Source organism: Phaenicophaeus curvirostris, chromosome 5 (assembly GCF_032191515.1).
Source record: "Phaenicophaeus curvirostris isolate KB17595 chromosome 5, BPBGC_Pcur_1.0, whole genome shotgun sequence".
In the NCBI taxonomy this organism is placed as follows: domain Eukaryota; kingdom Metazoa; phylum Chordata; class Aves; order Cuculiformes; family Cuculidae; genus Phaenicophaeus; species Phaenicophaeus curvirostris.
In genome coordinates, this window is record NC_091396.1 from 11,342,603 (window position 1) to 11,369,105 (window position 26,503).

At 36.1% G+C, this 26,503-nt stretch overlaps 1 protein-coding gene across 4 annotated transcripts in view; it reads right to left on the bottom strand.

The window, feature by feature from the left end:
- Positions 1-26,503, bottom strand: part of USP47 (ubiquitin specific peptidase 47) — a 55,139-nt gene that overhangs the window by 19,618 nt on the left and 9,018 nt on the right. The window contains exons 2-15 of one of the 4 annotated variants that reach the window (XM_069857558.1): positions 20,810-20,869; positions 17,397-17,600; positions 16,366-16,482; positions 15,127-15,265; positions 13,466-13,562; positions 12,871-13,016; positions 11,962-12,041; positions 10,962-11,111; positions 5,708-5,803; positions 5,466-5,618; positions 4,043-4,207; positions 1,813-1,944; positions 1,064-1,140; positions 686-741 (exon numbers count right to left, since the gene is read on the bottom strand). In XM_069857558.1, coding sequence (XP_069713659.1) covers positions 686-741; positions 1,064-1,140; positions 1,813-1,944; positions 4,043-4,207; positions 5,466-5,618; positions 5,708-5,803; positions 10,962-11,111; positions 11,962-12,041; positions 12,871-13,016; positions 13,466-13,562; positions 15,127-15,265; positions 16,366-16,482; positions 17,397-17,600; positions 20,810-20,869 — 1,672 coding nt within the window. Of the gene's footprint in view, positions 1-685; positions 742-1,063; positions 1,141-1,812; positions 1,945-4,042; positions 4,211-5,465; positions 5,619-5,707; positions 5,804-10,961; positions 11,112-11,961; positions 12,042-12,870; positions 13,017-13,465; positions 13,563-15,126; positions 15,266-16,365; positions 16,483-17,396; positions 17,601-20,809; positions 20,870-26,503 lie in introns of all 4 variants that reach the window. The other 3 variants (XM_069857557.1, XM_069857556.1, XM_069857559.1) reach the window with 3 other exon arrangements.

Here is a 26,503-nt window from a genome sequence, read left to right on the forward strand (position 1 = left end):
GAGTATTATTAAAAAATCTAGCAGAAAAATCCTGGAAGCTTACAGTTTAGTAATACAGTCTGAGACCCAATGAAATTAGCCAATACTTGAATGAAGCCTCCAACCAGACATTCTTGTTTTGAATCCAAAAAAACCTCTTCATTTTCCACTGTATCATATTTGAAATACTAATCATGACAGACAGGGCCACGCGTCCTCTAAGCCTTGGTGAACTAAATCAGAGACTCTGAAATCCAAGATTGTTTTTTGACTGTATAAGTTATAGTATATTGTCTCACCTCCCGACTGACACACAAACAATAAGGGCTGGTTATTAAGTGTAAGACTTTGTCATTATGAACATTCATTTTTAAGAAAGTAATTTTTTATTCCACTATCAATAATTGCACTGGTATAGTGTTTCATTATAGACTAGTGTTACCCAGTGTACCTGTTTTTCATTTCCATGATATCCAAAATACTAAAATATTACAGAATTTATATTCTGATGACCTCACAATGATCCATAAAGGTCTACTATAAAAAAAAAAAGCTGTGAAAGAAGACTTCCTATATGAAGGTTAATTTAGCTTACCCTAAAAATACCAATATGGCCATTCACAAAAAATTAGGACTCAACACACGTAAACTAACTCTTCATTCCACAATAAAATGTTACTAGTCAAGAACTTCAGAACATACGTACTTGCATTTCTCATTGGATCCTTCAGTCTATATATCAGCATGTACGCATTCGTGGAGCTGGTGGGGAAAAAAGAAGTTATCTGAATTTATCACATAGGAGGAGAATACTGAATTCAAAAGTTGTTTTGTTTGTTTTTTTCAGCCAGGAGCTATGCTATATGTATCTTAGCAATACACTAACAAAAAAAGGAATTTTCAAAAATAAATACAGCATTACTTTAATTATCTGAAACAGCAGTCAGGATAGTTCATACAACTATCTGAATCATCTAACATTAATTTCAAGCTAACATGTTAGGCACATGCATTTTGGCCATTCATTTGATTACACTAAAATCAGAAAGACCAGAAAGAAAAGTAACGTTACAGTACTACTAACCTAGCAAAAGCACTGGAATAATAGCCTCTGCTTCCAGAAGACCCACCATACGTTTTCTTAATATCTTCTTGAGTTATCTAACAGAAAATCAGTTTAATGATTATTTGAGAAATTTGCACTAATCAAGATGCATTTATTCTCATTAACATAATTAACACATAATATTAATAATCCTGATTTTTTTAATATTTGCTGAAAGTAAAAAAAACTGTTTCGAAGTGATCTGCCTCTTCATTTTACAATGACTATAAATATATATATTTTTTTTTAAGTAGGAACATCTTAGAAAAACATTACCCAGGTTCTTGATTGCAATAATGTTTATGGATATGTGTGACAGCTGAAATGCATCAGCAGGACAGGTTTAACAGCACAATCTACAAAAAGTTCTCTAAGCAAGAAGTATTCTTCACACATATAAACGCCAAAATTCTAAATCCAGACTCATCTGTACATGAACAAAGCTTTCTTTATAAACCATCCCCCCTTCACCATCAAGAACAAACCCCATCTCCCTGCAACACACAATCCCATACATAAGTAAATCATCCACTACCCCCAGCCCTCCAAGAAATTAGTTAAGCTAATGAGTGAAACATATGTATAGGGCAGGACATTAGGATGAGAAGATGAAACAAAGTAAATGCTTGAAATACCTGCACATAAAATCAGCTTCGGTACATTTAAGTGAAAATTCACATGCAAACCAGAAGCTTACTGGGTGACCTACAAGCATACATTATTTTTACCTTGCTAACATGCTGATCATTAAAGCTGTACCACTGATCATCACTGAAAGATTTTATACAGGCATAATAATGGCCACCAGCAGCACTTCCAGAATGAACCATAACAGAAAAGAGCTCATACAGTAAGGAACTCTGGAGAGAGAGGAAAAAGGTGTGATACATATTAACTAAAGAAAAAGAAACCAAACAAACATTAAGGGTTTTACAAGTATTACACAAACTCAAATGTATAAATAGTTGTATGCTACAAAACAGATCTGTATAAAAGAAGTGCATGACTGCAATAGAAACTGACAAAATCAGAACTCAGGTATACTACACATCAATACAAGACTATCTAATAATGGAAGTAAAGAGGAATTTTCCCTTTTCACTGGTGGGAAGGGAGAAAGAAATGATCAAACGACTTAAGGAATAAAAAAAAAAATTTAAAAATGGTGGAAACATTTTTGAAGTGGCTTAATGCATTAGTGTCACTTCTTTTCTGTACAAACTCTGAATTCATGAATTCTTATGCTAAATAGGTACTCCTATATTTCTGCCCAACAAACAAAGTAATGGCCAACTTGCCTGTAGCTACAAACTTCACACTTATTTGCAATCATCCTTCTCTACATTCTTGAAGATTGCTTTTTGCCCCTTAATGTATATTGCAACCCAGCAACACACCATTCAATACTTATCAGCCAACTGCATTAATTCCTCTCATATTACTCTAAGTTTGCTGTTATGAACTTTCCTTTTCATAGATAAAATGATAAAAGGGTATAATAAAGGAAAAAAAGGGTACTAAGGACATAACTTCAGCATTGTGTATACATCAAAACCAAAACCGAATAATAATGATTCACACAAGTGTTAGAATTAAATACTTTTATATCATACACAGGAAACGCTCTATAAATTCTTAGCATATACTGCATCCACTATTAAGATATCCAAGCCAAAAAGCTAACATCTGGCTTGAGAGCTAGTTCACATAGAGAACAAATAATATGAATTAAGTGGCCAAAGCTACCATCAATCCAAGGGCTGACATTTACATTACAGATAAGTTACAATACTGTTCCTGTTCCCGTCAAGTGACTGTCTATTAATTCCCTTTTTTTCCCGGAGAAGACTGACAGCACCCGTAACTTTTATCAATAAATCCTCTAAAATGGTTTAAGGTAAATATAAACAGAGACAGACGTGCAGATCCAAATACAAGTCAGCCTTATGCATTTATGAAAAAAAACAGAGCCAAACAGCTTCCTAACAAGTCTGAATAAAAGCTATTGGCCAAATTTCAGATCAGTTCACTAAGTAACTACACTGGGTATACACTGTAGATACTACCATAATCTCAAGATTTTTCATGACATTTTACTGTTAAGAAAACTCAATCAGGTTTCTTGAAGAACTCTGCTAATCTTCCTGACCCATAGATAGATTATTGCTATCCTATGGTGACTTGTTGTTTAATTCCTTCACCATAACTTCAGATGAATAAAGGAACATTTACCATTCAGACCCATGGCCTCACCTATATGACTGGTTTTACAGGGACAAGAAACTGATGGCAGAGACTGATCAAAACCTTCCAACTTTCTCCTACTAAACCGCAAGACACTTATGCACTCAAAGCTGGCAAGCCTTTGACAATTGATTTCAAAGAAATAACATTGGTCCCAAGACAAAACAGTCTTCAGTTTGAGGGTCTGATGCCAAAACAAGTTACCTGGGAATTCTCAGCCTGAGAAGCTAGGAAGACCTTTATGCTCAGATGATCTCCAAACTGGCTGCATGCTTTCCTTTGCTGTAGTGTCAATTTTTGGAATTTGAATAAAAACGTGTTCACTCCACCCACCCCAATATCAGAATTATCTATATTATCATCATTTACATTTGAGTTGGCTTGACTCTGGCCAGCAACTAAGCACCCAGCCAGCCAGTCACACCTCCTCCGGAACAGGATGGTAGAGGGAATCAGAAAGCAAGAGTGAGGAAGTTTGTGGCTGGAGACAGCAACAGTTTCATAAGTGAAGGAAAAAGAGAGGGAAGAAAAAAAAAAAAAAAAAAAGATGTGATGATGCAGAGGCAATTATTCACCACCCCCCACAAGCAGATCAATACTCAGCCAGTCTCTGAGCAAGTTTGGAAAGGCCCCAGTTTTTACTGCTGAGCATGACATTAAACAGGGAACATGACATGGAACCACAGACCCAGTACAACATTTTTTTTAAGATACCTTTTCACTGCCAGCTTTAGAAATTCTTTCTGCTGCACTACTGCTTTCAAGGCAAATTCCTTCATCAACTCCGTCATCATTAGAAAAATCATTGCTCATCTGATCACTGTGACAACTGCCTTCATTTTCAGCTCCACTATCAGTGCAACTCTCGGTCTGAGGAGACTTCTTAAAAGTAAGACATACATACTCATATTATACAACATTTAAAGTTACACAGAAAAAGAAAAACAATACATCCATGAAATGAAAAAATTCCAATCTACAAAACAATGCAAGTCTTCAAAAACCTAGAGACCTCTGCAATTCAGCACTTAGAACTGATTTGTTTCTGTTAGTAACTGTCTTCAGTCCACGTTAGATCAATATTTTTGCATTTTGTGTGTAACTGAAAGGTAATTAGCTGGTTTCATACTTGACAAGATTGAACCTGTTACTAGCCTGCTCCATTTATTAGTTAATTCAATTAAATACCTGGAAGTCTAATATCAGATAAGGAATTCTATTATAATGCGGCCCTGTTAATCAGAACTGTTTTGACTGGAAATATTCTCATTCACAATCAAAGATCTTTTTCCCATTTCAACTCACTAAGCAGAGTCAAGGCATTACAGTAAAACTGATCACTGTTCTATCAACTTAAAAGCAGCATGTGAACAACGCTATGAATACAGTTCATTTATTACAAGTCAGTATATCCATCTCTTAACTTCTTTCCTATGGATAGTTCTTTTGATTTTTCTGACAGTTGTTAGTTTTGTCTCAAGTTCTATTCTCCCACATCAATCTTAATTCTCATTTAGCCAACCCAGTAACACTTCAAGAGGTATCAAACTGGCATACTTGATAAATGAAGCAGTTGTATAGAGTCAGAAAGACCTTTCCATATACGTATTGACGTGGTATTTCTCTTACATCATTACAAGCTAGCAAACTGACAATCCTTTCGGGAACTGAATTAGCAGAATAAATTTAGCTTTTAATATAGAAGGCACACTGAATACCTTTTGGTGAATGTTCTGGGGACTAACTTCAGCATTCAGAGTTTCAAAACTTTTCATTACCTCTTGTGACCAAGACAGATTTAGACACAACTTTAAGAAATATGTTTGATCCTGGATTTGCAGTGCATGTAGAAGCCTTGAGATTTCTGCTTTTACGTCACCAATGTGAAGACATAAGAAGCTGTTTCTGTTTTCTTATCAAAGCACAAAAAATCTATAATGATTACAAAATATGCTTCCTTTTCAATGTAACAAAACCCCACACAGTTACAAAAACTTCAAATCGAAACACTGACATGGCTAAAGAAAATTTTACGTAGATGAATAACACTACTAAAATGGGTTTATTAGACAGATATTTTAATTTTCTTAATGCACAACTTCAAGAAAGGTAAAGACTTTTCTCTGAAACTAAATACCTCATCTTCAACATCAATGAAGACACTCATGTCCAACTCTTCAGGAAAAGTCATACGATCATTGAGTTTAATTCTGTGCATAGTGGTATAATCAAAGTCAAATCTCTTCAGCTGTAACGTCAGCAGATATGGAAAATGCAAGAACCGCAGACCCTAAATGAAGCAAAGAAAAAGATTATGCTACCATTGTCAAGATTGGTATTTACCAAGTCTTTTTTGCAAATGATTTGGACAGTCTTTACCTTCCTTGCATCACATTTCTTCTTACATCGTTCACAAAAATACTGATTGGGGCCATCGAGAATCTCGGGCTGAATGAAAGCATGCAGCGCTTCTTCCTAATAATAAAAAGATGTTACCTGATTTTTAAGAAATGTTTACTATGTAGGTATAAATCACAACAACAGATTTACATTGAAATTGCAAGTATATACAAATTACTTCAATTAAATCTACAACTAAAATTTGACTGACAAACTCTGATACTGAGAGAGTCAGGAAAATACTAAGAGAAATCAACCTTTCTACCCAGCCCAAAATTAAACAGTCAAATCACAAATTATTACTAACTATATTTCATTCAGTATCTGATGAACCTAAATTGTCTTTGTTTTAATAAGAATACAATATAAAATTCCTTTTACTCCTGTTATCTTGCACATCACATTTAGTCATGTCTGTTCAATCAACTGTTGTGAAAATTGGTTTATTTTTTAACTCTGCTTTGGCCCTGTCCTCCCAGAATTTTGAGGTGATGGTTCTGTATTTCAAGAAGGATGCTTCCCCACAGGTATCACCCAAAAAGTACTGGGGTGGGTGAAAGTGGTAGGAAAAAAACACTACTCAGCTCCACAATGCCCTGCCTGAAGACAACCTCAGTCCCATTCTATAGAGAGACTTAGGGAAAGAGATTTGAAGATATTACTACTTTCAAGTGAAAGGTAGGAAGAGGAGGGAGAGAGACTACTTGAGCTCCACTCCCAAAGCAGCGAGAATCAGATATGGCAATAAAGGCAGAAGTAGCTTTCCAGAATACAACTTAGTAAACAACTGACTGATAACTAATCCTTAAATCCAGGAGTTTCAATGATTTTACTTTGCCTCTCCACTACAGCAAAGAATATTCAAAACAAAACAGAAAGCTGAGCAAGCTGTAACTGCCTAAAGAGGAAGAAAGATTAGGGCATTTTGACTATTCAGTAATTAAGGAATTAATATTCAGAAATATTTATATGAAAGTAAAAAAGTTAATCAACACAGAAAACATGAAATGCAGAAGACCACATAATGACCACAGAATTCTTTCTTACGGATTAAATGTCAGTTAAGATAATAAAAACATATTTTGAGTGCAAGACAAAAACTGCAATTTCTGCATCAATATGAATGAATGGGAACATACGAATAATGGGACACAAATCACTATGTAATGGTTATATAGACTCATGTGATGTGCAATTAACAAGGAAAAAATAGTACAGATTTTTACACATGGAATAAAGCAATGATCCTTTGCATCCCCAACACCAGAATGAAATAGTATTACATTAACTCTTGTGGTTTCACTGCTTACCACATATAACAAATTTTGCTTTGAAAAACCTGACTAAAAACTACTGACAACTCCATTATTTTTGAGCCATGTATTTTTCAATCCTTTTACAAAACACTACTGTTGCTCAGGTTTACTCATTTATGTCTCCGCCAGCTTTCTCCTACATAACTCTTTATACCAAGGTCAGTTCTGCTGATTAGGGTGTTTCTTAATGCAATTCCTATTTTAACATGGCTCCCCATTTTCTGCTTTGGCAGTTTTCTCAGTAAAATCAGCTTCTACACTGCACAACCTATCACACGACATTCCCATTTTGTGCAACGCTGCTTTTATAGTCAAGGTTTCCTTTGATGAGGTAACTATTACATAGTCTTAGAGCTACTAGCCGTTTCCACCACACGCACACTTCAAAATATACCATAAAAGTTTAAGCAATAGATTAGTATGGCAAAGACTATTTAAACGTTTTATAGTTCACAGTACCAAGATAATAATCCTAGCTGAAAGAGACCTCCGGAGATAATATGACCCCAACTCCCTGCTCAAAGCGAGTCCAACATAAAGCACGTTATTCAGGGCCTTGTCCAGGCCCTGACAAGGGCTGAGCATATCCAGCTTATAATATTCTAATGATGAGATTTATAACACTTGGCATATTGAATGCTGTAACAAACAGTCTGAACTAATTATCATCTCACTGAAGCTAAGGACTCAGGACACACTTTTCTCCACAAAGATGCTTTATGATATAGTCAGTAGTTCAACAGATATCTTACTGCAAACGCTTCTGTAAAACTTGCAAACAGGAGCAGTAGCACCTTTATGAAAAGTTACACTGTAAATAGAGACAATTAGGGAAAACCATTCATGAGGGAAACAAACAAACAAAAAAAGCTAATTGCCAGCTCAGATTTTCAGAGCTAATTTGGTTTTCCCATGTCCAAAGAACAGGCCCAACTAAAAATAGAAGACCTTATTGTTATCAATCTAGCCTAAAAAAAAAAAAAAGTAAATATCACTTCACATTCTAGCTGCCTTCAACAGTTCTACTGTGAAATGACATCACAAAGTAAGTTCACATAGAAGTCTGATTTATCTCTTCTCCAAAAAGGCCTACTTATATGTATACTTACATGCTCAAGAAAAGCTAACATACAAAAGATGGCATATACTAACACCGCTTAACCAAACAGAACTGTAATTGCTACATCTCCAGAACACTTGTATTATTACTAGTCTTCTGGTATTGCAAAGCAGTTTCTACCATTTTCTAGTAATTTCAGCGTGCCACCTAGTTCTCCATTGCCTCCACCCTTCTCTCAGCTGTTCTTCATCCTGCAAAATACTTACATTTTGCAGTCAAAACAATCTTTTATCTTATGCCCAATGCTTAAAGTTACATTCAGGCACCTACACAAAAGATACTACTACCTACAGAAGTGAGTATGTGAATTTCTGCTCTTGTTACATCCCTGAAATAAACTGCATATTTTTATGCCTATATTTCTACTTCAAAAAAACACTGATTCAGATTTTTTTTAAACCATGCCTTTGAACAACAAATAGTGCAAGTACCTTTTCCAAAACTATCTTTTTTTATATATATATAAAAACATACACACACACACACACTAACACGATCTCAGTGGCCCAAAGAGTTTGTAGCTACGTAGCCTTACTACATGAATTTGGGAGATGGGGGTGGGCAATCAAAAAAAACATTCCAAAACACAAGCCTTAAACACACATTGAAGAATTTCAGAATTACTTCAAATTAGGAAATAAAGAAAGCGTAACATTATACTTCCCAGTTTGTCAACATTCACATGCATTTAAGAAGTAATACATACATATTTACACATAAATGCAACATTTCACTTATCTGTTTTTGGTAGTACACAATGTCGAACAGTGGGATAATATACTTTACATAGCATTCTGCAGATTAATCTTATTAAAGCTCATACATCCATTCTCTCTCATTAGAAAGTAATGGAAAATCACTTACCTCTAACTAGAGTTCTTTGAAGGTAGTATCCTCCTTAGATCCCCTATCTTGGGTTGTATCGCCTGCTGCAAGTTCCCTCAGGAGCTGACTAGCAAGGTCTAAAAAGTTTTACATTCCCTTCTATAAGCCCTATTAGCGCATGTGTGAAGTTTTTGATCACTCACTCATACCCTTTTACCTACACCTGCTAAATCACCATCATATATGGATCAATGGAGGATACTACCTTCAGAGAATTCCATTTAGAAACAGGCGATTTCTCCTTTCTCCAAAAGCAAGTATCCTCCATATCTCCCCACTGTTGAAGACTACAAAACTAAAAATTACATCTGCTATTGATAATACAAATGGAGGGAGGAGAATTAACTGAACATAGTCAGAATACGAATTTAATAGCTCAAACTGAAGCATCAGCACAGATTGTAACCATGTAATGAATTTTCCTCAAGGTAGTAAACCCAGTAAATGCTGATTTACAGGAGAAGGATCAAATAATACTAAAAGAATCTGATGTTTAAGTTCTGAACTGTTCAGGCTTTCTGTCTTTTTACAAATATACACTTTTTTTTTTTTTAGCATTCCACTATAGACTTCTCTACTGAAGAAAAAAAATTCAATTTGAGACACATCTACAATGCATTGTTAAATGCAGAATATAACTACATGAACCGAATAGTTTTCATTGCTTTAACAGATCAGAAAAAATATCTCATTAGCGAATAAAAATTACAACAAAAAATTGTTTCAGGGAATATTTCTACAAGTGATCTTTAAAACGTGAAAAGGGAAGCCATCTACACAAAGTATCAATCTGTATCAAAAGAATGAAGCTGTATTTTGAGCTGCCAATTAGCTGGATAGCTCAAAAAAATTTAATGAGATCTTAAAAAGAATCAAAGGACTTAGGTAACTTGAACCCTCTTTGAGAGAGCCATGTCCCTCATCTTCAGAACATGAAGATTGGCATTTAAAGGTTTAAATTATGAAGCACTTCAAACCTATGCTGCAATTTAACCTAATTCTAACACTTTTCTTAACAGAACTACTGTTAAGAATTAAGGACTATTAGTGCTTAAAAAGTATTGCCAGCATACTAAATACAAATGGAAAAATACTTCATATATAATAAATAACCCTGGGAAGCCAATTATACAACAAATGTTTTTTAAAACCACCTTTAGGGAAAGATCTGTTTCCTTTTCACAGCTTCATCCATAGTACAGGTGTGTTTTAAGCCACAACATTGGCATTTCACAGTTCATAATCGTGTCTTTTCAGAGGGGTGGAAAAAATAAAACAAAAACATTTCCACAGATTTACTAAGCCATATATATGCTTGCCAACATCAATAATGCTGGAGCAAAAGTGACCAAGAACACTGAGGTACAAGAGGATTTTTATTGTCATTAAATTGCTTGTTAAAAGCATATGGTATTTAAGAAGTGAACTTCAAAAAGCACAGTAACAACATGGCAATTAAACCCAAAATTGTAAGTCAACATTCTGTTTTTTCACTAAGATTTTCAACAATGCTAAGAAAATTTAGCAGATGTGCCAATAAAGAGAACAATCCAAATAAAACTTAGTGATCTCATAGAATATCTTGAGTAAATGCTGAAGATTTTATCAGGAAGAAAATAATTGATTACTGCAGCCTTAAGGCAATAAAGTTGCATTTCCCCTCCCCTTAAACATGCACCAGTAGGACTCATTGAAGGGTAAAAGAAAAAAAAAAACCAAAACAAAAAAAAATCAACCAAAAAGCAAAAAAAAAATATCTTCTAGAACTTGCTAGCTGGTTCACTGCACAAAGACGAACACCCCAAGATGGAGTATCTAGGATGATACTTACCATGTAACAAATTATACCACTGTCGCATTATGTATTCTATGTGTGTATGGATGCACTATTAGTCAGCATAATAGTACACACCACGCTAGCAAACGCCTGGTTGGAGCCATACGGACGGATGACCAAAGGAATATCCAGGTAAGTGTCAATTCTCCAGCCTTCGTAGCCACATTCTAGACATCTTACATAGTCCTTCAGTTTGCCTTGATACAGCTGATTTATAAGATCGGCCTGAAACAAACAGATATTCAACAGTTTTAAACAAATTAAATGGAACAGATTTCCTTTTATCAGCTTTACAAGAAAATGTCTTTTTTAATGAAGTCTTGCATAGCTACATATTGAAAGTACTATTCCCCAAGCAAGGCATCTACCTCTTGATTTCTCGCTTTCCCTTGCCCCACCACTGCACACAACACTTCTCAAATGTGCTTAACAAATCACACTGCATTAGCTTTACAGAATATCTTACAGTCATATCGTAAGAGCGACTAGAAAACTACCAAAACTGAAGTCCATGCTTTAAAAGCAAGCCTGATGTTGCAGAAATCATTAACAGACTGATACCGCAGCCCGTCCCTGTCTCTCCAGAAGGAGGTGCAGAAAGACAAAGGAATCATTTGCCAATCCACAAACCTGTAAACTGGCCCACAACAAACTGGCCCCTTATTAGAACGTAGCATTGTTATAAATATATTACTATGTCTCTCCTACATTAGAGGAGTAGGCTTGAGCGGCAAGAGCCCAAGGGAGCCTAACAAACACTGAAAGCCAGGAAACTATCACAAGAGTTACAAAATTATGTTCTGTGCTTCAAATAAAGATTAAGTATCCAGAGCTTAGACTATTCCACCTTTAACCAGAGGAGGAAAACATAAGCTACCCACTCCTGAAAGCCATACCCACTCTTCAGTGTAGCATAAGTATTCAATTAAAAAACCAAACTGGCAACTACAACAGGCTTTCAATACCCTTGTATTTAAAATTTAGTTAATGTGTTTCACAACCATCCTTAAAAAAACAAAGACCCACAAGGATACCACACCCCTCAATGAATGGAAGAAAGTTTTTATACAATTACCTGTTCTGTTTGCTTCCATTTCTGCTCCAAAGCATCAAACATGACTCTACAAAGCTCCTGTACATCATGTTGCTGCCACGCTGTTAGAAACAGAAATTAATCTTAATTAAAACAAGAGATTATACTAGCCCCAATACTAATTGCAGCCTGAGAATCCATCCTAAAGAGCTAATCAAATTGTTTAAGCCTGCACCTTTTATTTACTACATTATTCATTTTTGGGCCAGTATTTGATCCCACAAGCAGCTGTCTCTCAAGTTAAGTTAGAAAACTAAGCAAACCAGCTTGCTCACAATGTTTATACATAAAAAAGAATTGCATACATATTGCAAGAATATGTAAAAAAACCAGAAATGCTAATATGCACTGCTATAAAATAAACTGGTTCTGACTAATTTCCCCCTCTGTGCTGATTCTCCAAAACTATATATTTTTTTTCCTTTTAAGTGTATGAACAGTGAAATCCAACTCCTTATCATGTAATTACTCTATGGAAAAATCAGCAGATTATGGGGCAAATTACACTATCCAAGTGCAACACAGGACAAATACATTGTTTGATTTTATGAAATTATCCATATTATCTTCTAGTTAAGCGGAATGTATACATTTGACATTTTTAATTCAAAACAGATACGTTCGTCATAAACAGACACTTCCTTAGAAACTATTAACAACTGTAAGCATAGCTTTGTTACAAAAATGTAATTATTTTTGCTTTAACAGCCCCAAACTCACAATTTCTTTAAAAATCAAACACATACCTCAACGAAGTGTCTATTTAGGCTATTTTGTTTCCACTGAAACAAAATGGCTTTGATTGTTTTCAATTATTCCAGTATTCTACCCTCATCAACAGCAGAGTAGGTCCCTAACAGGCAGCTACTAAAGCAAATCACACAAATTTACCCTCACTGCTGTCCCATCCAAAACTCCGTGTAACATCTGTTGTTTCAATTGCTCTTTTTTTGCTGGTCTGCAGTAAAACAAACAGTCTTTGAAGCTGGTAGGGGATACTCGTCACAGGATCCTCTTCAGATTCTTCAAATTCCCATCTATTCACAATACGAGACATGGGACAATTAAAAATGTTTTGAAAACATTACTCAAAACAGCATTTAAATCAGCATTTATTACATTTCAAAAGCTCTGCCAGATTACAGAGGTTAACTGAAGCTGTTTCTTAGGAAAAGTAAAACAAAATTGCTTTCAATTTCTGCAGTCAATTCTTTAAATGCACAAATCTAACACAAACGAATAAAATAATTTTGAAGCCTTTCACTGCACAAATATAGGCATGAACTGCCCTTAGTAGCAAACTCGAAATTTTACTAAACATGTGAAGCTTTTAAGCAGACAATTTATAACAGTCTATCCAGCTTGACTTCAAGTATGCCTTTCAGCATCCGAACAAGGAAATCATGACAGGAAGAATTCAAAAAGGGAATCCTACCAATATATACTAGGACAAATTTAAGAACAGGTTTTTATTATATATACTCACTTATACAAAGCATTTCTGAATTCAGGAGTCATGAAAAGTGTTTGCAGAAGGCTGTTCAAGTAGCAAGTCATGGCTTGATTTACTAGCCCCACGTAACCTAAAAATACATGAAAAATGATATGGAAATAATACAAAAGGATGGGAAATAATTTTAAGAGCTAAAACACTTAGGAAAATAATTTTATAATAAGGTTTATTTAACAACTGCACCCATCTGTTGTCATTTATACTATTAAAACTGAGAGAATATTACAATTACTCTATATTGTTCTCAGAATTGAACAATAGTTAACACAAAGAATTTCCCTGAATGACAGGAAGCTATTTCAGCGATCATAAATTATGTTTCACAATAATAACCAAATCTTAATGTTGAATATTGGACCAATGACGACGTAGGTAACCATAAACATTTTAATAGTAAATGTAAATATTTTATGGAAGAATCTAGAATTCATTAAGAAACAATTGTGTCGTAGCTTACTTACTGCCTGATGTCAGCTAAAAATCTTATTTATAATGTAAATGTAATTTCTATCTGCATTAGTTCATAGCATCATCTCAGAACTACAAATAAAAGAACTCTAAAGTGCTTATGCACATTTATCTTCTAAAACCTTTTCCCATATAAAGGGGTACTAACAATCAGTGTCATATTTATTAGCTGAAAATGCAATTATTTACTGATATTCATCTGTCATTTTAAGATTTTCTCCAGAATATACAGTATTAACAGTTGATAAGTAGGCAGCACACACTGAAGCACAGTGTAATAGAGACATTACATACACCTATTTATGCTCTGAAGCTTACTATTATAAAAAAACCCCAAACCTCAGTTCCATACCAGTAATAATATAAATGCAGCTACTCCATGCCAAACAGGCATTTTCTGTGAACAGACTGAGTTAGAGCATGTGTATTTCTATTACTCTACTCTATACAGATCACATTTTCACAGTTATATTAAATGAAAAATGTTGTGTAGCAGATAAACAGTATCTCTCAAAAAAACCTTGAATATGCATGAACTGGTCTAATATGAGTGTCCTCTTTGTGTCTGCTCAACAAGTTTATTGTACTATCAGGAATTTGTCCCATTACTGAGCAATAACTCCCCATCTCCTGTTTCCCTATGCCACAAAGCGCTGAGCCAGCCTCCTGGGATCCGCCCTGGCACTGCTCTGCAAGGCAGAGCTGTGATTCCCTTCCAGAGGGAGTCTCTGCTTGCTGGTGGGGAGCCAGGCAGTGGGGGATGAACCCCTTGGGGAGAGAAACTGCAGCAGGGGGCTACAGGAGGAAGCCTTTAGTTAACACCTGGAGTGCAGAGATTTGGGAACAGCCCCGCTGCAACAGTGTATCCAGTACTCATTACCCTGTGAGTAAGCACACAGCTTGAGGCGAGTACCTTTTTGTAATACAATCCTGACTACCCAAACAACAGACCGATTCTGAAAAGGAGGGCCCTTGACAGAGTTTGAATTGCACTGTCACAAGAAAAGAAAGGAAGCCATATGGCTCTTCTGTTCCCACAGACATGAGGATATTTTAGAAAACAACTGAAAACATAGTAATGATGTCAGTTTTTAAAAAATTGCAGGTTGAAAATATGCTCAAATAATTACAAATTAGCACAGCCTTTACAACAGAGAACACTATACCTGTCTCCGATTTACTCAGGACTGAAGAATAAGAGTAGCTTTGACTGACATAGTCATTGGTACAGCCAACAGAGCATTCTCTTGGAAGAGGGCCTATAAATCTGTCTTGCGTACTCTCATCCATTGTACCTGACTCCTCCTAAAAACACAAACCGATTATATGCAAGAATTAGACAACAAATTTTTATCGGAGTACGTATTTTACTTCTTTCTCTTTGCGAGGAAACCAGTTTTGTTAGCACACACAAATGGCAGATATACCGTTGCTTGTGCCATTTTAATTCTGCCTCTAAATTCTCAACCCTTTGAGAAATCATTCTTCACATTAGTGGAAGCAAATACTTTACAATACTGTATAATCAAATGCAGCACTTGATGGCATACAGCAAGGAAGTCAGCAATTTAGCATCTCCTATATTTCAAGTTTTCTGCACTGAAATACAGATTGAGATTATCTTTTTTTTCCATAAAAATTATAATTCAATGTTCTTTCAGAATCACCCTTAAATTCTGACCTTGCGTACAATTAAGCATGTTCCCCATCCCCTTCAATAACTACATCCACAACAATGGCTAAGCAGGCCAGCATTATGCTGACATGAGCACTGAGTAATAAAATGTAATATATCATTAGTCTATCAAACCCCTGATTTAAATAAACTGCAGCTGCGTTTATCTTTCTCCGAACCACAGATATGAGAAACAGGAAATTTCAAGTATGTTGTTACAGTTGCTTCTAGCAACACCAACAACTCCTCATATGTATGTATCTATATCTTCCTTTTTTTCAAGGTAAATTTGGAAGCAGGTAACTGCTGTTGATATAGAACTGCTGTTTCTGAGAGTTCTGTCAGTGGCCTACATTACTTTCAAACACCCAAAGGAAAAGGATTAGGTATATGATTAAACCTCTATTGTTACCACTCATCTCTAAACATGTCAAAGATTAATTAATTATATAACCTTTGAAAATTACTCACAGTAAAGCATTACATAAACATTTGACAAGCATGAATAGAAAGTGACAACAATCATCACTCATAGAATTGATGCAGCTCAGGAGAAACCCATGCAAAGCAGTAGTCCAAGTCTATTGAAAAGGTTCCTGAAGCAGCTTATTGTACAAAATACACGGTCCAATTTTATTTCATTTCTTATCTCACAACAGCAACACACAGAACATACACCTCTCTCCCCTCAAAATAGTATCTTATGTAGCTGAGCAAATACTTTACTTACCGACATTATATGAGGTTGCTCACCATCTTTGTCCGTCAAGTGCAGAAAGTTCTTCTTCCCTGGCTCAAAACCAGCATCAAGAATAGTTTTGTCACTGTTCTGATCTATTGGAGTCTGCTGGGAATAAAAAAAAAAACACAAAAGAAAAAGACCCCTTTTTTTAAAAAACAGCTCTATACATAATTCAGAAAGGCAGTTCAAGTACATTGTCTGAAGTAGATTCTGATGCATTAAGATTAAATTAAAATAAATTATTATCCAGAATAAACAAAACTTACTCATTAATACTGAAAGAACTTGGGAACAGTTTAAGACACAGCACACATTAAGTATTACAGTTTAATGTTTAGAAGTTGGCTAATCCATTCAGGAGCCAATACACTGGTGTACAAGCTTTCTTTGCAGAACATCAAACCATCCAGCATCCTGTACAGCTAGCAAATACTTTATGGGTTTTTTTAAATTTAAAAATTAAGTTCAAGAAGTTTAAAAATTAAGCAAAAACATGACCTGAAATAAACATCTATTTCTTAACAAATTTTACAGTTTTCTAGGTGCATCTGTAGAAGCTATTTTAAATAAAACCAACACTGATTTACAATAAAGCACAGAAATTCAGTTAGGTATAAGAAACATGCAAAGACACTACACAATATGCTTCTGTTGAGAAGAAGACATCTCTCAAGACCACAGGAAAATGAAGGCATTAATTATCACAGGGGTTAGTATAAAAATACATACTGATAGTGAAAACTAGCATTACATCTGAATGATCGTACTCGTTTCTTTTGTTTGATGATTAAATAATATGTATAAATTAAGAGCACATTTTGAGACTAGAACGCAGTCATAATGCAAAATAAAATCCAACCAAATCAAAATAGTGGTGTCAGTTTGCTCTGGTGCATCTATGACAAATTTTTACAGGCATTAAACGAGCATCACACAATACAGACAGCATTTTTTTTTTTAATACTGTGATGATTTAAACGACTGCCATCAAGAAGAAATAAAAACCACTTTTTCCATACCGTATCTGTTACATTATCTCCATTTCCCCACACTAAATCAAAAGTTCCATTCACGTAGCCCACTTTTGAAGCCACATCTTCAAATAGCCTTTTCAGTGGCGTGGAAGCTGGCAGGTTCAAGGTAACACGCTCATTCACTGTCTTGGAATTTGTGGTATCTTGTACTATACACAGCACTCTGGGTTCTTCAGCAGCACTTTCCACCTGAAAAGACAGTAGGCAACAACTCATGAGTAAAGCTAAGAACATTCTGGAGTTTAATTGAAAAATCAAAAGAGGACTTCGCAAATGAAATGCGGTACACTTTTACAATCTAAGGATCCTAAAATTGGACTTGATTTTTGAAAGCAGGCTTTCAAAGAAAAGAACCTTCCAGTTTTGGAAAACCAATGTAAAAACAAGCTCCATTTCTATAAAAAAGAAGGAATTTGGATGGGTGGATCACTGTGTAGAGATGAACTACAAGTTCTGCACAGAATTTCAGCCAGAAAGCAGATACAAGACTGCTTCTAATCAGGAACAGACTTCCAAACCTTCACTTCAAGCTCATGCTTTGCTTTGGCATGACCATAAGTCCTGCTGAGGCAGAAGTGATTTTTAGGAGTGCACCCCAGAAGATCATTAAACAAAAAATTTCGTAATCAAGCCACCACTAAGTACTAAATCCACTGCTGCATGAGTCACAGGAGAAATTCTTCCACCTGAATAGAGTAAGAAAATGAACATTGCCAAATGGCTAGGAAAGGAAGTAAAGAGATTGTAAACAGCAGTTTCAATGTATCTGAAGTCAGAAAGTAACAAAATCGAATGAAGGTAGCAATGGAATAGTGATAAAGTTTGACGGATCTCAGTAAGCCAAGAAAATGGCATTTTCCCAACACTGAAAACCCAGAAAGTCAACAATCTAAGCACAAATAAATAACTGTCTTAATTAGTTGTAGAACAGTAAGGAATAACTAATATTTAAATACAGCTCACACAAGAAAGTATCAGGCCAGTGAAAGTAATAATTAGTCCCCAAGGATTCAGCCTTTTCAACTCTGAGAACACAGAAAGCATTAGTAACATGTCAGAGCACCCAAATCTCAATCCATGGCTAAAGGGCACATAATCTGAAGATTGTTCCAGTGCCTTACCATGCTCTAACATCTAATTTAAATCTCCCCTCTCTCAGCTTAAAAACTTCACTGTCTGATGAACAGACTGTCCCCAGCTCTCCTGTATGCAGCCTTTAAGTACTAGAAGGCCATTATAAGGTCTTACCAGAGCCTTCTCTTCTCTAGGCTAAACAAACCCAAGTCTCTCAGCCTGTCCTCCTACAAAAGGCTGGAGCACCTCTCGAGCATTTTTGTGGCCTCTTCTGGACTCGCTTTAACAGCCCCATGTCCTTCCTGTGCTGAGGACTCCAGAACTGAATGCAACACTCCAGGTGGGGGGTCTCACTACAGCAGACTAGAGGAGCAGAATCTTCTCACTCAACCTGCTGGTCAAGTTCCTTTTGATGCAGCCCACCAATATCATCAACTCTTTTAAAAAGTAAAAAAAAAATTTCACTGAAACTGCATCTCTTCTTTTTACCCGATTTCAAGATCAGCTGACAACTCTTCAAACAATTACAAAATAAAACGTTAGCTGACTGCAGCACTTATTCCTATCATCAGAAAAATGCTTTCAGAAACATACAAATAAACCCCTCCCCCACCCCCACCTGTAATATGCTAGCTTGCTTGAGACTGTGATTTTTCTTGAGACTTTAAAGTCCAATTTCTCCAAGCTTATAAAATGTAATGTCCTGCGTGGAAATCTTCATTAACTGCATGCTCAAGAAGATTCAAGGTACCACTTCCAGCAAATCTGCAACACTTCATCTTTACTGGAGAATTGGAGGTTTCCGAACTACTACTTTTCAAGAAGACAGACAAAACTATTACTGAAACATTAACCACACATTAAGAGAAAACACAATTTAGAAGGCAAAGTAATTTTAGCATATTATATCCTCACTTTCATCCACAACACCCACACACAGGCACAGGGCTGTACTTGAGTAGACTAAAATTAAATTTCACCAGTAATTACTTCTCCTGGGTTCTCTCCTTTGAATTTCTCAGCACAGCTTTTTTTTGGGGGGTGGGGGTGGTTTTTTTTTTGGCTAAGCAACAAGCACACAATTTGTCTCTCATTTGGTGGTTACAAAAGAGATGAAGCTTGTTCAGTGGTCTACTTTCTTGACTTTTCTGAAGTTGAGCAGCAGCTAAATGTGAACTCACAAGATCAACCTACTCTTATGACCCAGATTGCCCAGCAATGGTAGAGGCTCCTCTGAGTGGAAGCCAACCCGCCTCTACAGAACAGTGCAGAGAGGTTAAGAGGCATTCTTACATTCATACAGCTTCATCTGCAAAAATACAAGTTAATTCAGGTGTAGCAATTCCCACAGCAGATTCGTACTAATCCTACAACTTGGCTTGCTCCTGTATACGAGCATGTCAGGAACAGAAGCTCTCCAGCGGAGACAATTCCTTTGTCCTACTGCCCTTACATAACCAAAACATTAACTCCCCTCCTCTCTGCAGGGAACACCTATAAACTCAACTCCTCCTACTCACATTTTCTCCACTACCTTTGCTAGTCAATCAGTTCTGACTTATATCGGGGTTGCTACTGAAAATAATTAGGCACACAGTATTTGACGGATGGAAACAACACGAAGCAAACAAATTACAGAAGATTACAGAAGATTTGCTGGTTGGGTTGCCGGATGTTCCATGTCAGACAAATCCTCTCTTCCTTGTTCACAGATGTAATTCTGACAGACTAAACTGGTTTAACTCAGGGTTAGTATAGCAAAGGGTATTAAGCCATCATTCGTGCTGCCGCTGCTTCAAGTTCTTCATAGTAAACACAGAAATTAAAAATAATCTCAGTCCAACGCTATTCATGGCAGGCATTCACATACACTATGTGAACTATCAGGCAACAATGCAAACATCTTGTTTGTGGCTGTTTTAGTACAGAAGTAGTGTTAAAAGGCAATACTGGCCAGTGACAGGCCTCTAAACCATTTTGACAGGCTGTTATCAAATCGAGTCCACAAAGTGAACATAGAACTTAATTTTAATCATTACATAATCCAATGTATTAGGCTAACTACACAACTCCTTTTTTTTTTTTTTCTTCTGGTGAAAAGCTAGAGGGCCAAACCCCCACACAGCAGTGTAAAAGCATATAAAAGACATGCTCAATTTGAGGCCTCTACTGTTAAGACTGCATTCAATACATACTCTTCGTATTCAAGAACATGCACAAAAACTTCAATAGCTCATGCTCATGTTAAGAAATAACCAAAAGCTACAGCGTCATGCTGTTACTATCATGGCTATCATTTTATACAGTTGATTTCTTCGGTCTACCTGTGAAAATTTCTTCTTCATTTCAGCAAAGATACTTTGTCTGCAACTCCAAAACATATCCTACAGTATATAAAAACAAAATTAATAAGTCAGAAATATTTCAAATAGTAAATCACAAGGTTTTTTTGCATAAAGTCAGATTACGCTCTAAGATTATTACTGAGTTCCAAACTTTCATAGTAAAACTTTAAAAAAGAATGGCCTCAAAATACTGTAACAAGTTTTCTATTAACATGAAGTTCAGTGCAGCCTATTTTAACATATATGTTATCAGCACAGCAGTATTACAAAAAATGTTAGTTAAGTTGTAATACATGACAGATTATATATCATAAAGTTAAAAAAAAGTAGAGAGTGGATAAGAAAATATAAACAACAATTCAAGATAAAAATTCATACTAACAAATTTCTTGATTATATTAAAAAAAGCCCTCCAGACACAGGTAAACTTTTTATCTCAAACGGCTCAAGTGCAAGATCAGCATTTATCCCTGTAATTCAGTCTATTATTGCATTCCTAAATTACGAAGCTATCCATTTTTGTATGAAACTGCTCCTTCAAGCTCTATTTATTTCCTGTAGGAAAGCTTTTATTAATGTGAACCCATTTTGAAGTATTCAGTCGAAGGTAACAGAAAGATGAAGTTACTGACCTTTATTCCCAACACCCTTAAAGCAAGCCTGCCTTAGTGTCTGTTATATCATCAAAAACGCAACAAACATCACCGGTGTATATCTGTTCTCTGACTATGGACAAACATAAAATCAACTAATAACTGAATCTGAAGTATTGCACTCTATTCTTCTAGAAAGGAGAAGCTGCAAGCAAGAACAAAGATGCTAATAACATTATTGCTCTTTTCCAAATTTCTTACACTGTGCCCTCAGTCAAGATTATCAAAACAAAATACTGACATAATCTGTACTGACGTGCCCTATTTGCCCCACCAAGTGACTTACGAAAATAGCCCAAATTAGACCACTGCGTTTAACGTATCAGCAGGATGATACATAAGGCGACATTTCTTTCTTTGCACAGAGAACTCAAGTTCCAGTCTTGAGCTTTTAATAATCCAAGATTAGTAATTGTACCTAGTAGCTGTATTCTTTACCAGTCTGTAATTTCAGATTTGACAAAGGTTTTAAAAATTACAAAGAAACACCCCAAACAACAAAACAACAAAAAACATCACCACAATTTAAATGCTTCACTGCTTACTATTTTTACCTGCTCACAACTGAAAGTTACTAACATTTTGCTATAATGACTTAAAGGTTAAGAGTCCCCAAAATGTAATTTTGAAACTACTCATTTATAGTATTATGACAGTCACCAGTACATTGCTCAGTGCTGAAGACTTAAGTCTTCCAAATTTCCTTCTAATTTGTGTCTCCACAGAACCCTTACTTCAGCCTCAATTCCTCCTCTCCAGAGACAAGCAAGTTAAGTCCAGTATACACAGTGGACGTGTAATTCTCTAGTGTGCCATTTAACTTCGTGTGTGCAGTGGAGGGTGGGAGGGAAGGAAATCTGAACTGGACAGAAATATCTACAATTTACTTCTTTTAAAATGAATGCTCTTATGCTGGGTTGTCAGCTCTTGACTTCTCAGTGAAGGACTGCTAGAAGGTCTTCAAGAGTTAAACACTAAACACCAAATGGCAAAAGCTGGTCTTCAGTATTCCATATAACACAAACAAACAAAACAAATTACACTGTAAGAGCTTTCAGCTGCTCTGATAAAACAAACTGCAAAAATCACACAGATGTGTATCTTTCAAATGCAGCATTCCCTACTTTTCAATTAAAACATTCACTCTACCACTCCATGAATATACTTCATAATAACCACAAGTAGTTCAGTTCTACATTTTACAGAAAAGCTCCTTTTATCAATGGAAGTTTATTCTTTAAAGTACAATTAAGAGAGCAGAGATCATCCTATACAATAAGTCACTTAAATTTTACTCTGATAAAAATTATTCTGGAGTTCACCAAATCAATTATGACACCTCTCAAAATATATGAGCACATTAACTACATTAGTCAGCTGTTTCAAACTAACATACACATGGTATTCACAGTACTTGCAAAAATATCCTACTGCCTTTTCCTCAGAAGAAGTAAGAGCAGCTACTTGTGGAAAAAGCACATCTATTCTGTACTTGTGAGAAGTCCTCAATGCTAGATGTTGCTACACTGCCATACAGTCACACGGTTTACACACCAGCAGTAGCTTAGGAAAATAATTTTCCAGCCCTTCAATTGCATAAGCATCTAAAAAGGCAAATGCAGACTGACGGTTATGGCTAGAATTCGGGAAACCATCCTATGATTAATTTACCACAGAAGCCTTCTCAAGCTAATATTTTGGTCAATAAACATTTGAAATTCTAAGTTCAAATGTTAACTTTTTAAAAATATTGAAACAATGACACTTTCTTCCCAAGACACTCCATCTTTTACATTCTTCCATTTCTAGAAAGAGAGGATATTCCCAAACCTAGAGGTAGAAAGCTTCTGACTATGTAATAGACCCAACTTGCTCAAAAATCTTTATAATACAAACATACAATCCACACATAGGTCTGACATGGGTGGACGTTCTAGAGCGTTTCATGTAAGCATTTACCCCATGTACCTTTCTAAAAAAAATTTCCCGTTTTTTTACATGAAAGATCTGCATCTGCAAATAGCATAGCATAAAGGATATTGTAGCACTGAAGTAATTCAAGCTGTAATTCTGTACATACTAATAAAAAAAGAGTCTCTGCAAGACAGACACTATTTTTGACCATATTGGTTCTGTATTTTTTGAAAATACAGGAACAAAAAAATTACAGTGTTACTAGATCTGTCAAAACAATATTCAAAGGCAAAATTGTAGTGCTTTTAACACTGCATTTAGATGTGGCTGCTATTATTCAGCTTGGAACCACTGAGTTAATTAAAATTCTCTTGCAGTATTTTACCAAGCTTATGAGGGCAAACCAACACAAATGTATTTTATTTTTCAAATGACAAAAAATTTGCCCAAGATGTTAACTCCTGCTCCAGTTCTTCTAGATAATTATTTTCAGAGATTGAAAGTGAAACCTAAAGCTAAGCTTAAGCTTCATGAAGATTCTACCCAATGCTTCTAAATTCCCCTACTTCCAACAGGCAAAAATATTAACAGTATGAATCAGTAACTAAAATCACAAGTTTCAAGTCAAGAATTTAAATAAAGGACGTGTGAAGTTTGCATGCCCAGTAAAGTTAATACACTTATGAGACCTAAAATGATCAGCACATGTCCACACCCTGTAAGAGGAAAGATCAGTAGTAAGTGGGAACAGCTGACATCATGTTTACACTCACAAAATTACTTGAACGATTAAGCCTAAAACAGCAATTCTCAAACTTCATGTAGCACCAGCAACTTTACACGATGATATTAAATGCACACAAGTGACTACTGCCTATCCCATTACTGCTAGTCAGACTTGGGGGTGTACATTCCAAATCTGTGTAACTGATTGGGTGCACATTTCCAGCAATTGTAAGTGACATTTGGTAGCTTCAGACACAAAACAAAGTAGTGTGCACTTACAAACTTTACTTAAGTTTCATTGCATATAAACATTCAGACATAAATTACAGCTCAACTGAGCAGAAATTTGTTTCAACTCTACTTCTCAGCAATGGCAAATTGCTATTAAACCAGCTCCTTGAAAAACCACAGCCGTATTTCAGGAATTCCCTCACCTATTCCAAGAGCTCCAACCCATTAAACATCACACTGGATATACGCTAACAGCACTGTATTCTGCCCAAAACGTGAACACCACAGGCCTTTCAAATATACAGCAAGCAAAGGGAGAATACTCGGAGAGAGGCAGGCTACCATCTCCACTCTACAAACTCTCTCTTCATTCTGTGCGTTTTGAACTATGCCCTTTAGAAAGTCCTTACAGCCCACAACTCCCTTCTCCCCCCTAGCTGGGCTAGTCACACTCCGTGCTTTTTGTGGTCCAGTAAGGCTTTTTTTTCCCCAAAGGTCAGCTTCCCTGGTACCGCTAGGTTAGCACATCACTCCCACGGGAAGTAAAAAACGGGATGATACAGGTCCTTGGAATGAGCAAAGCATTGAGCAGGTAGTGTCCATTGCTTCAGACACTACAGTACTCACCTACTAAATAAAAGAGAAATAGGACTCACATTTGGCTTTACCTCGGAAGAAAGAAGCAACAGCTTGAAAGACAGCTTACTGGACTAATTCTGTCAGAGCACTCAACACGAGTGTCTCAACATAGCCAAGTTTGAGTTAATGAGGGAGCAGTGCACTTTGTTAGAAATGCCTGAACAAAAACATACATTACAAAGAATTATTTTAAAGTATCCTTGTGGCAAACTGAATACACTTTTTCTAAGTATCAGTCCCAGGAGGAATCAAGAAACAGAATCAGTTTGAGCTGTTAACTTGATACATCTTGCGTTGGAATATTTCTCAAAGCAAAATGATTCCAAATGACCTTTGGACATAATACTTCAATTTTGAACCTGACTGACTTTGTGGTATTAGCTTTGTGAGTACCTGAAAAAACATACTTTATCTTCAACTTGAAATTCTTCATTATACCTGAAGACTTCAGGTAAAATCCAACAACTGTGCTTTGAAGCTAGTAAAACAGACAAGGGATTTTCTGTTTCATTACTAGTGAGGTAAAAAATACTTCACACTGACCCTAAAATACCATCCACATTCAAGAATATATATCCTGATTCTGACTCCTTTCCTAATTGTTGAAACTTCATCCTGCCTCTTTATGCTACCCCCTACTCCCCGAGAGAGGAGAGATCAAGGATTCACAAGACTTAGGGAAGGCCTTTCAGTCTGTCCTCTTGACTAGGAACAAGACTGGAAAATGGGAAGGAAAACTACCAAAAGAGTGCACACTAGGCCATTGCTGGGTTAAGGCAATTCTCTTCAGAGAAGTCCCTAAGGTGTTGTGTTTTAGACTTATGACTAAAAAAAATATTTTAAAAAAATCCAAGAATACATTTCAGCTTTCACTGAACGGTGTTTCCACAGCATCAGGACCTCCTCCACTCCTTACTCTGGTTCCTCAAGGAATAGACTGGAGCTTGCACAAGAGGCTGGGCAGGGACATGACCAGGCAAGATGACCTAAATTAACCCAAGAAACACTCCATACCATATAACACCATACTCAGTAAGACAAGGGAAAAGAGAAGGTTTAATTAGGTTCCATCTTTAAGTGGGAACAGGCTGGGCTTTGGTCTACCCACAGGACATGGTGATTGCATATGCATCCTTGTTTTGTACCCTCCACCCCCCCCCTTATATTTCTCCTTCACTTATTAAACAATTTTATCTTGACCTCCAACTTTTCTTGCTTTTATTCTTCCTTTACCCTCTCTCTCACACAGGGGATAGGAAGTGAGTGGTTGCATGCTGCTTAGCTGCCTACCACAGCTAACACACAACAGGGTGATCTAAAAACATAATCTCAGAAGTGATATTATTATTATTTTGCATAAGTGAAATGTGGCTTTGGTTTTGTTTCTGGTTTTACTCTCATTGCTTATCAACTTTTAATACTCATTCACGCCTCTACTGGATCACAAAGACTTCAACCAACTTCCCCATTCCCACAGTTTCACTGTTAACAGAAACTTCAAGGCCAATGC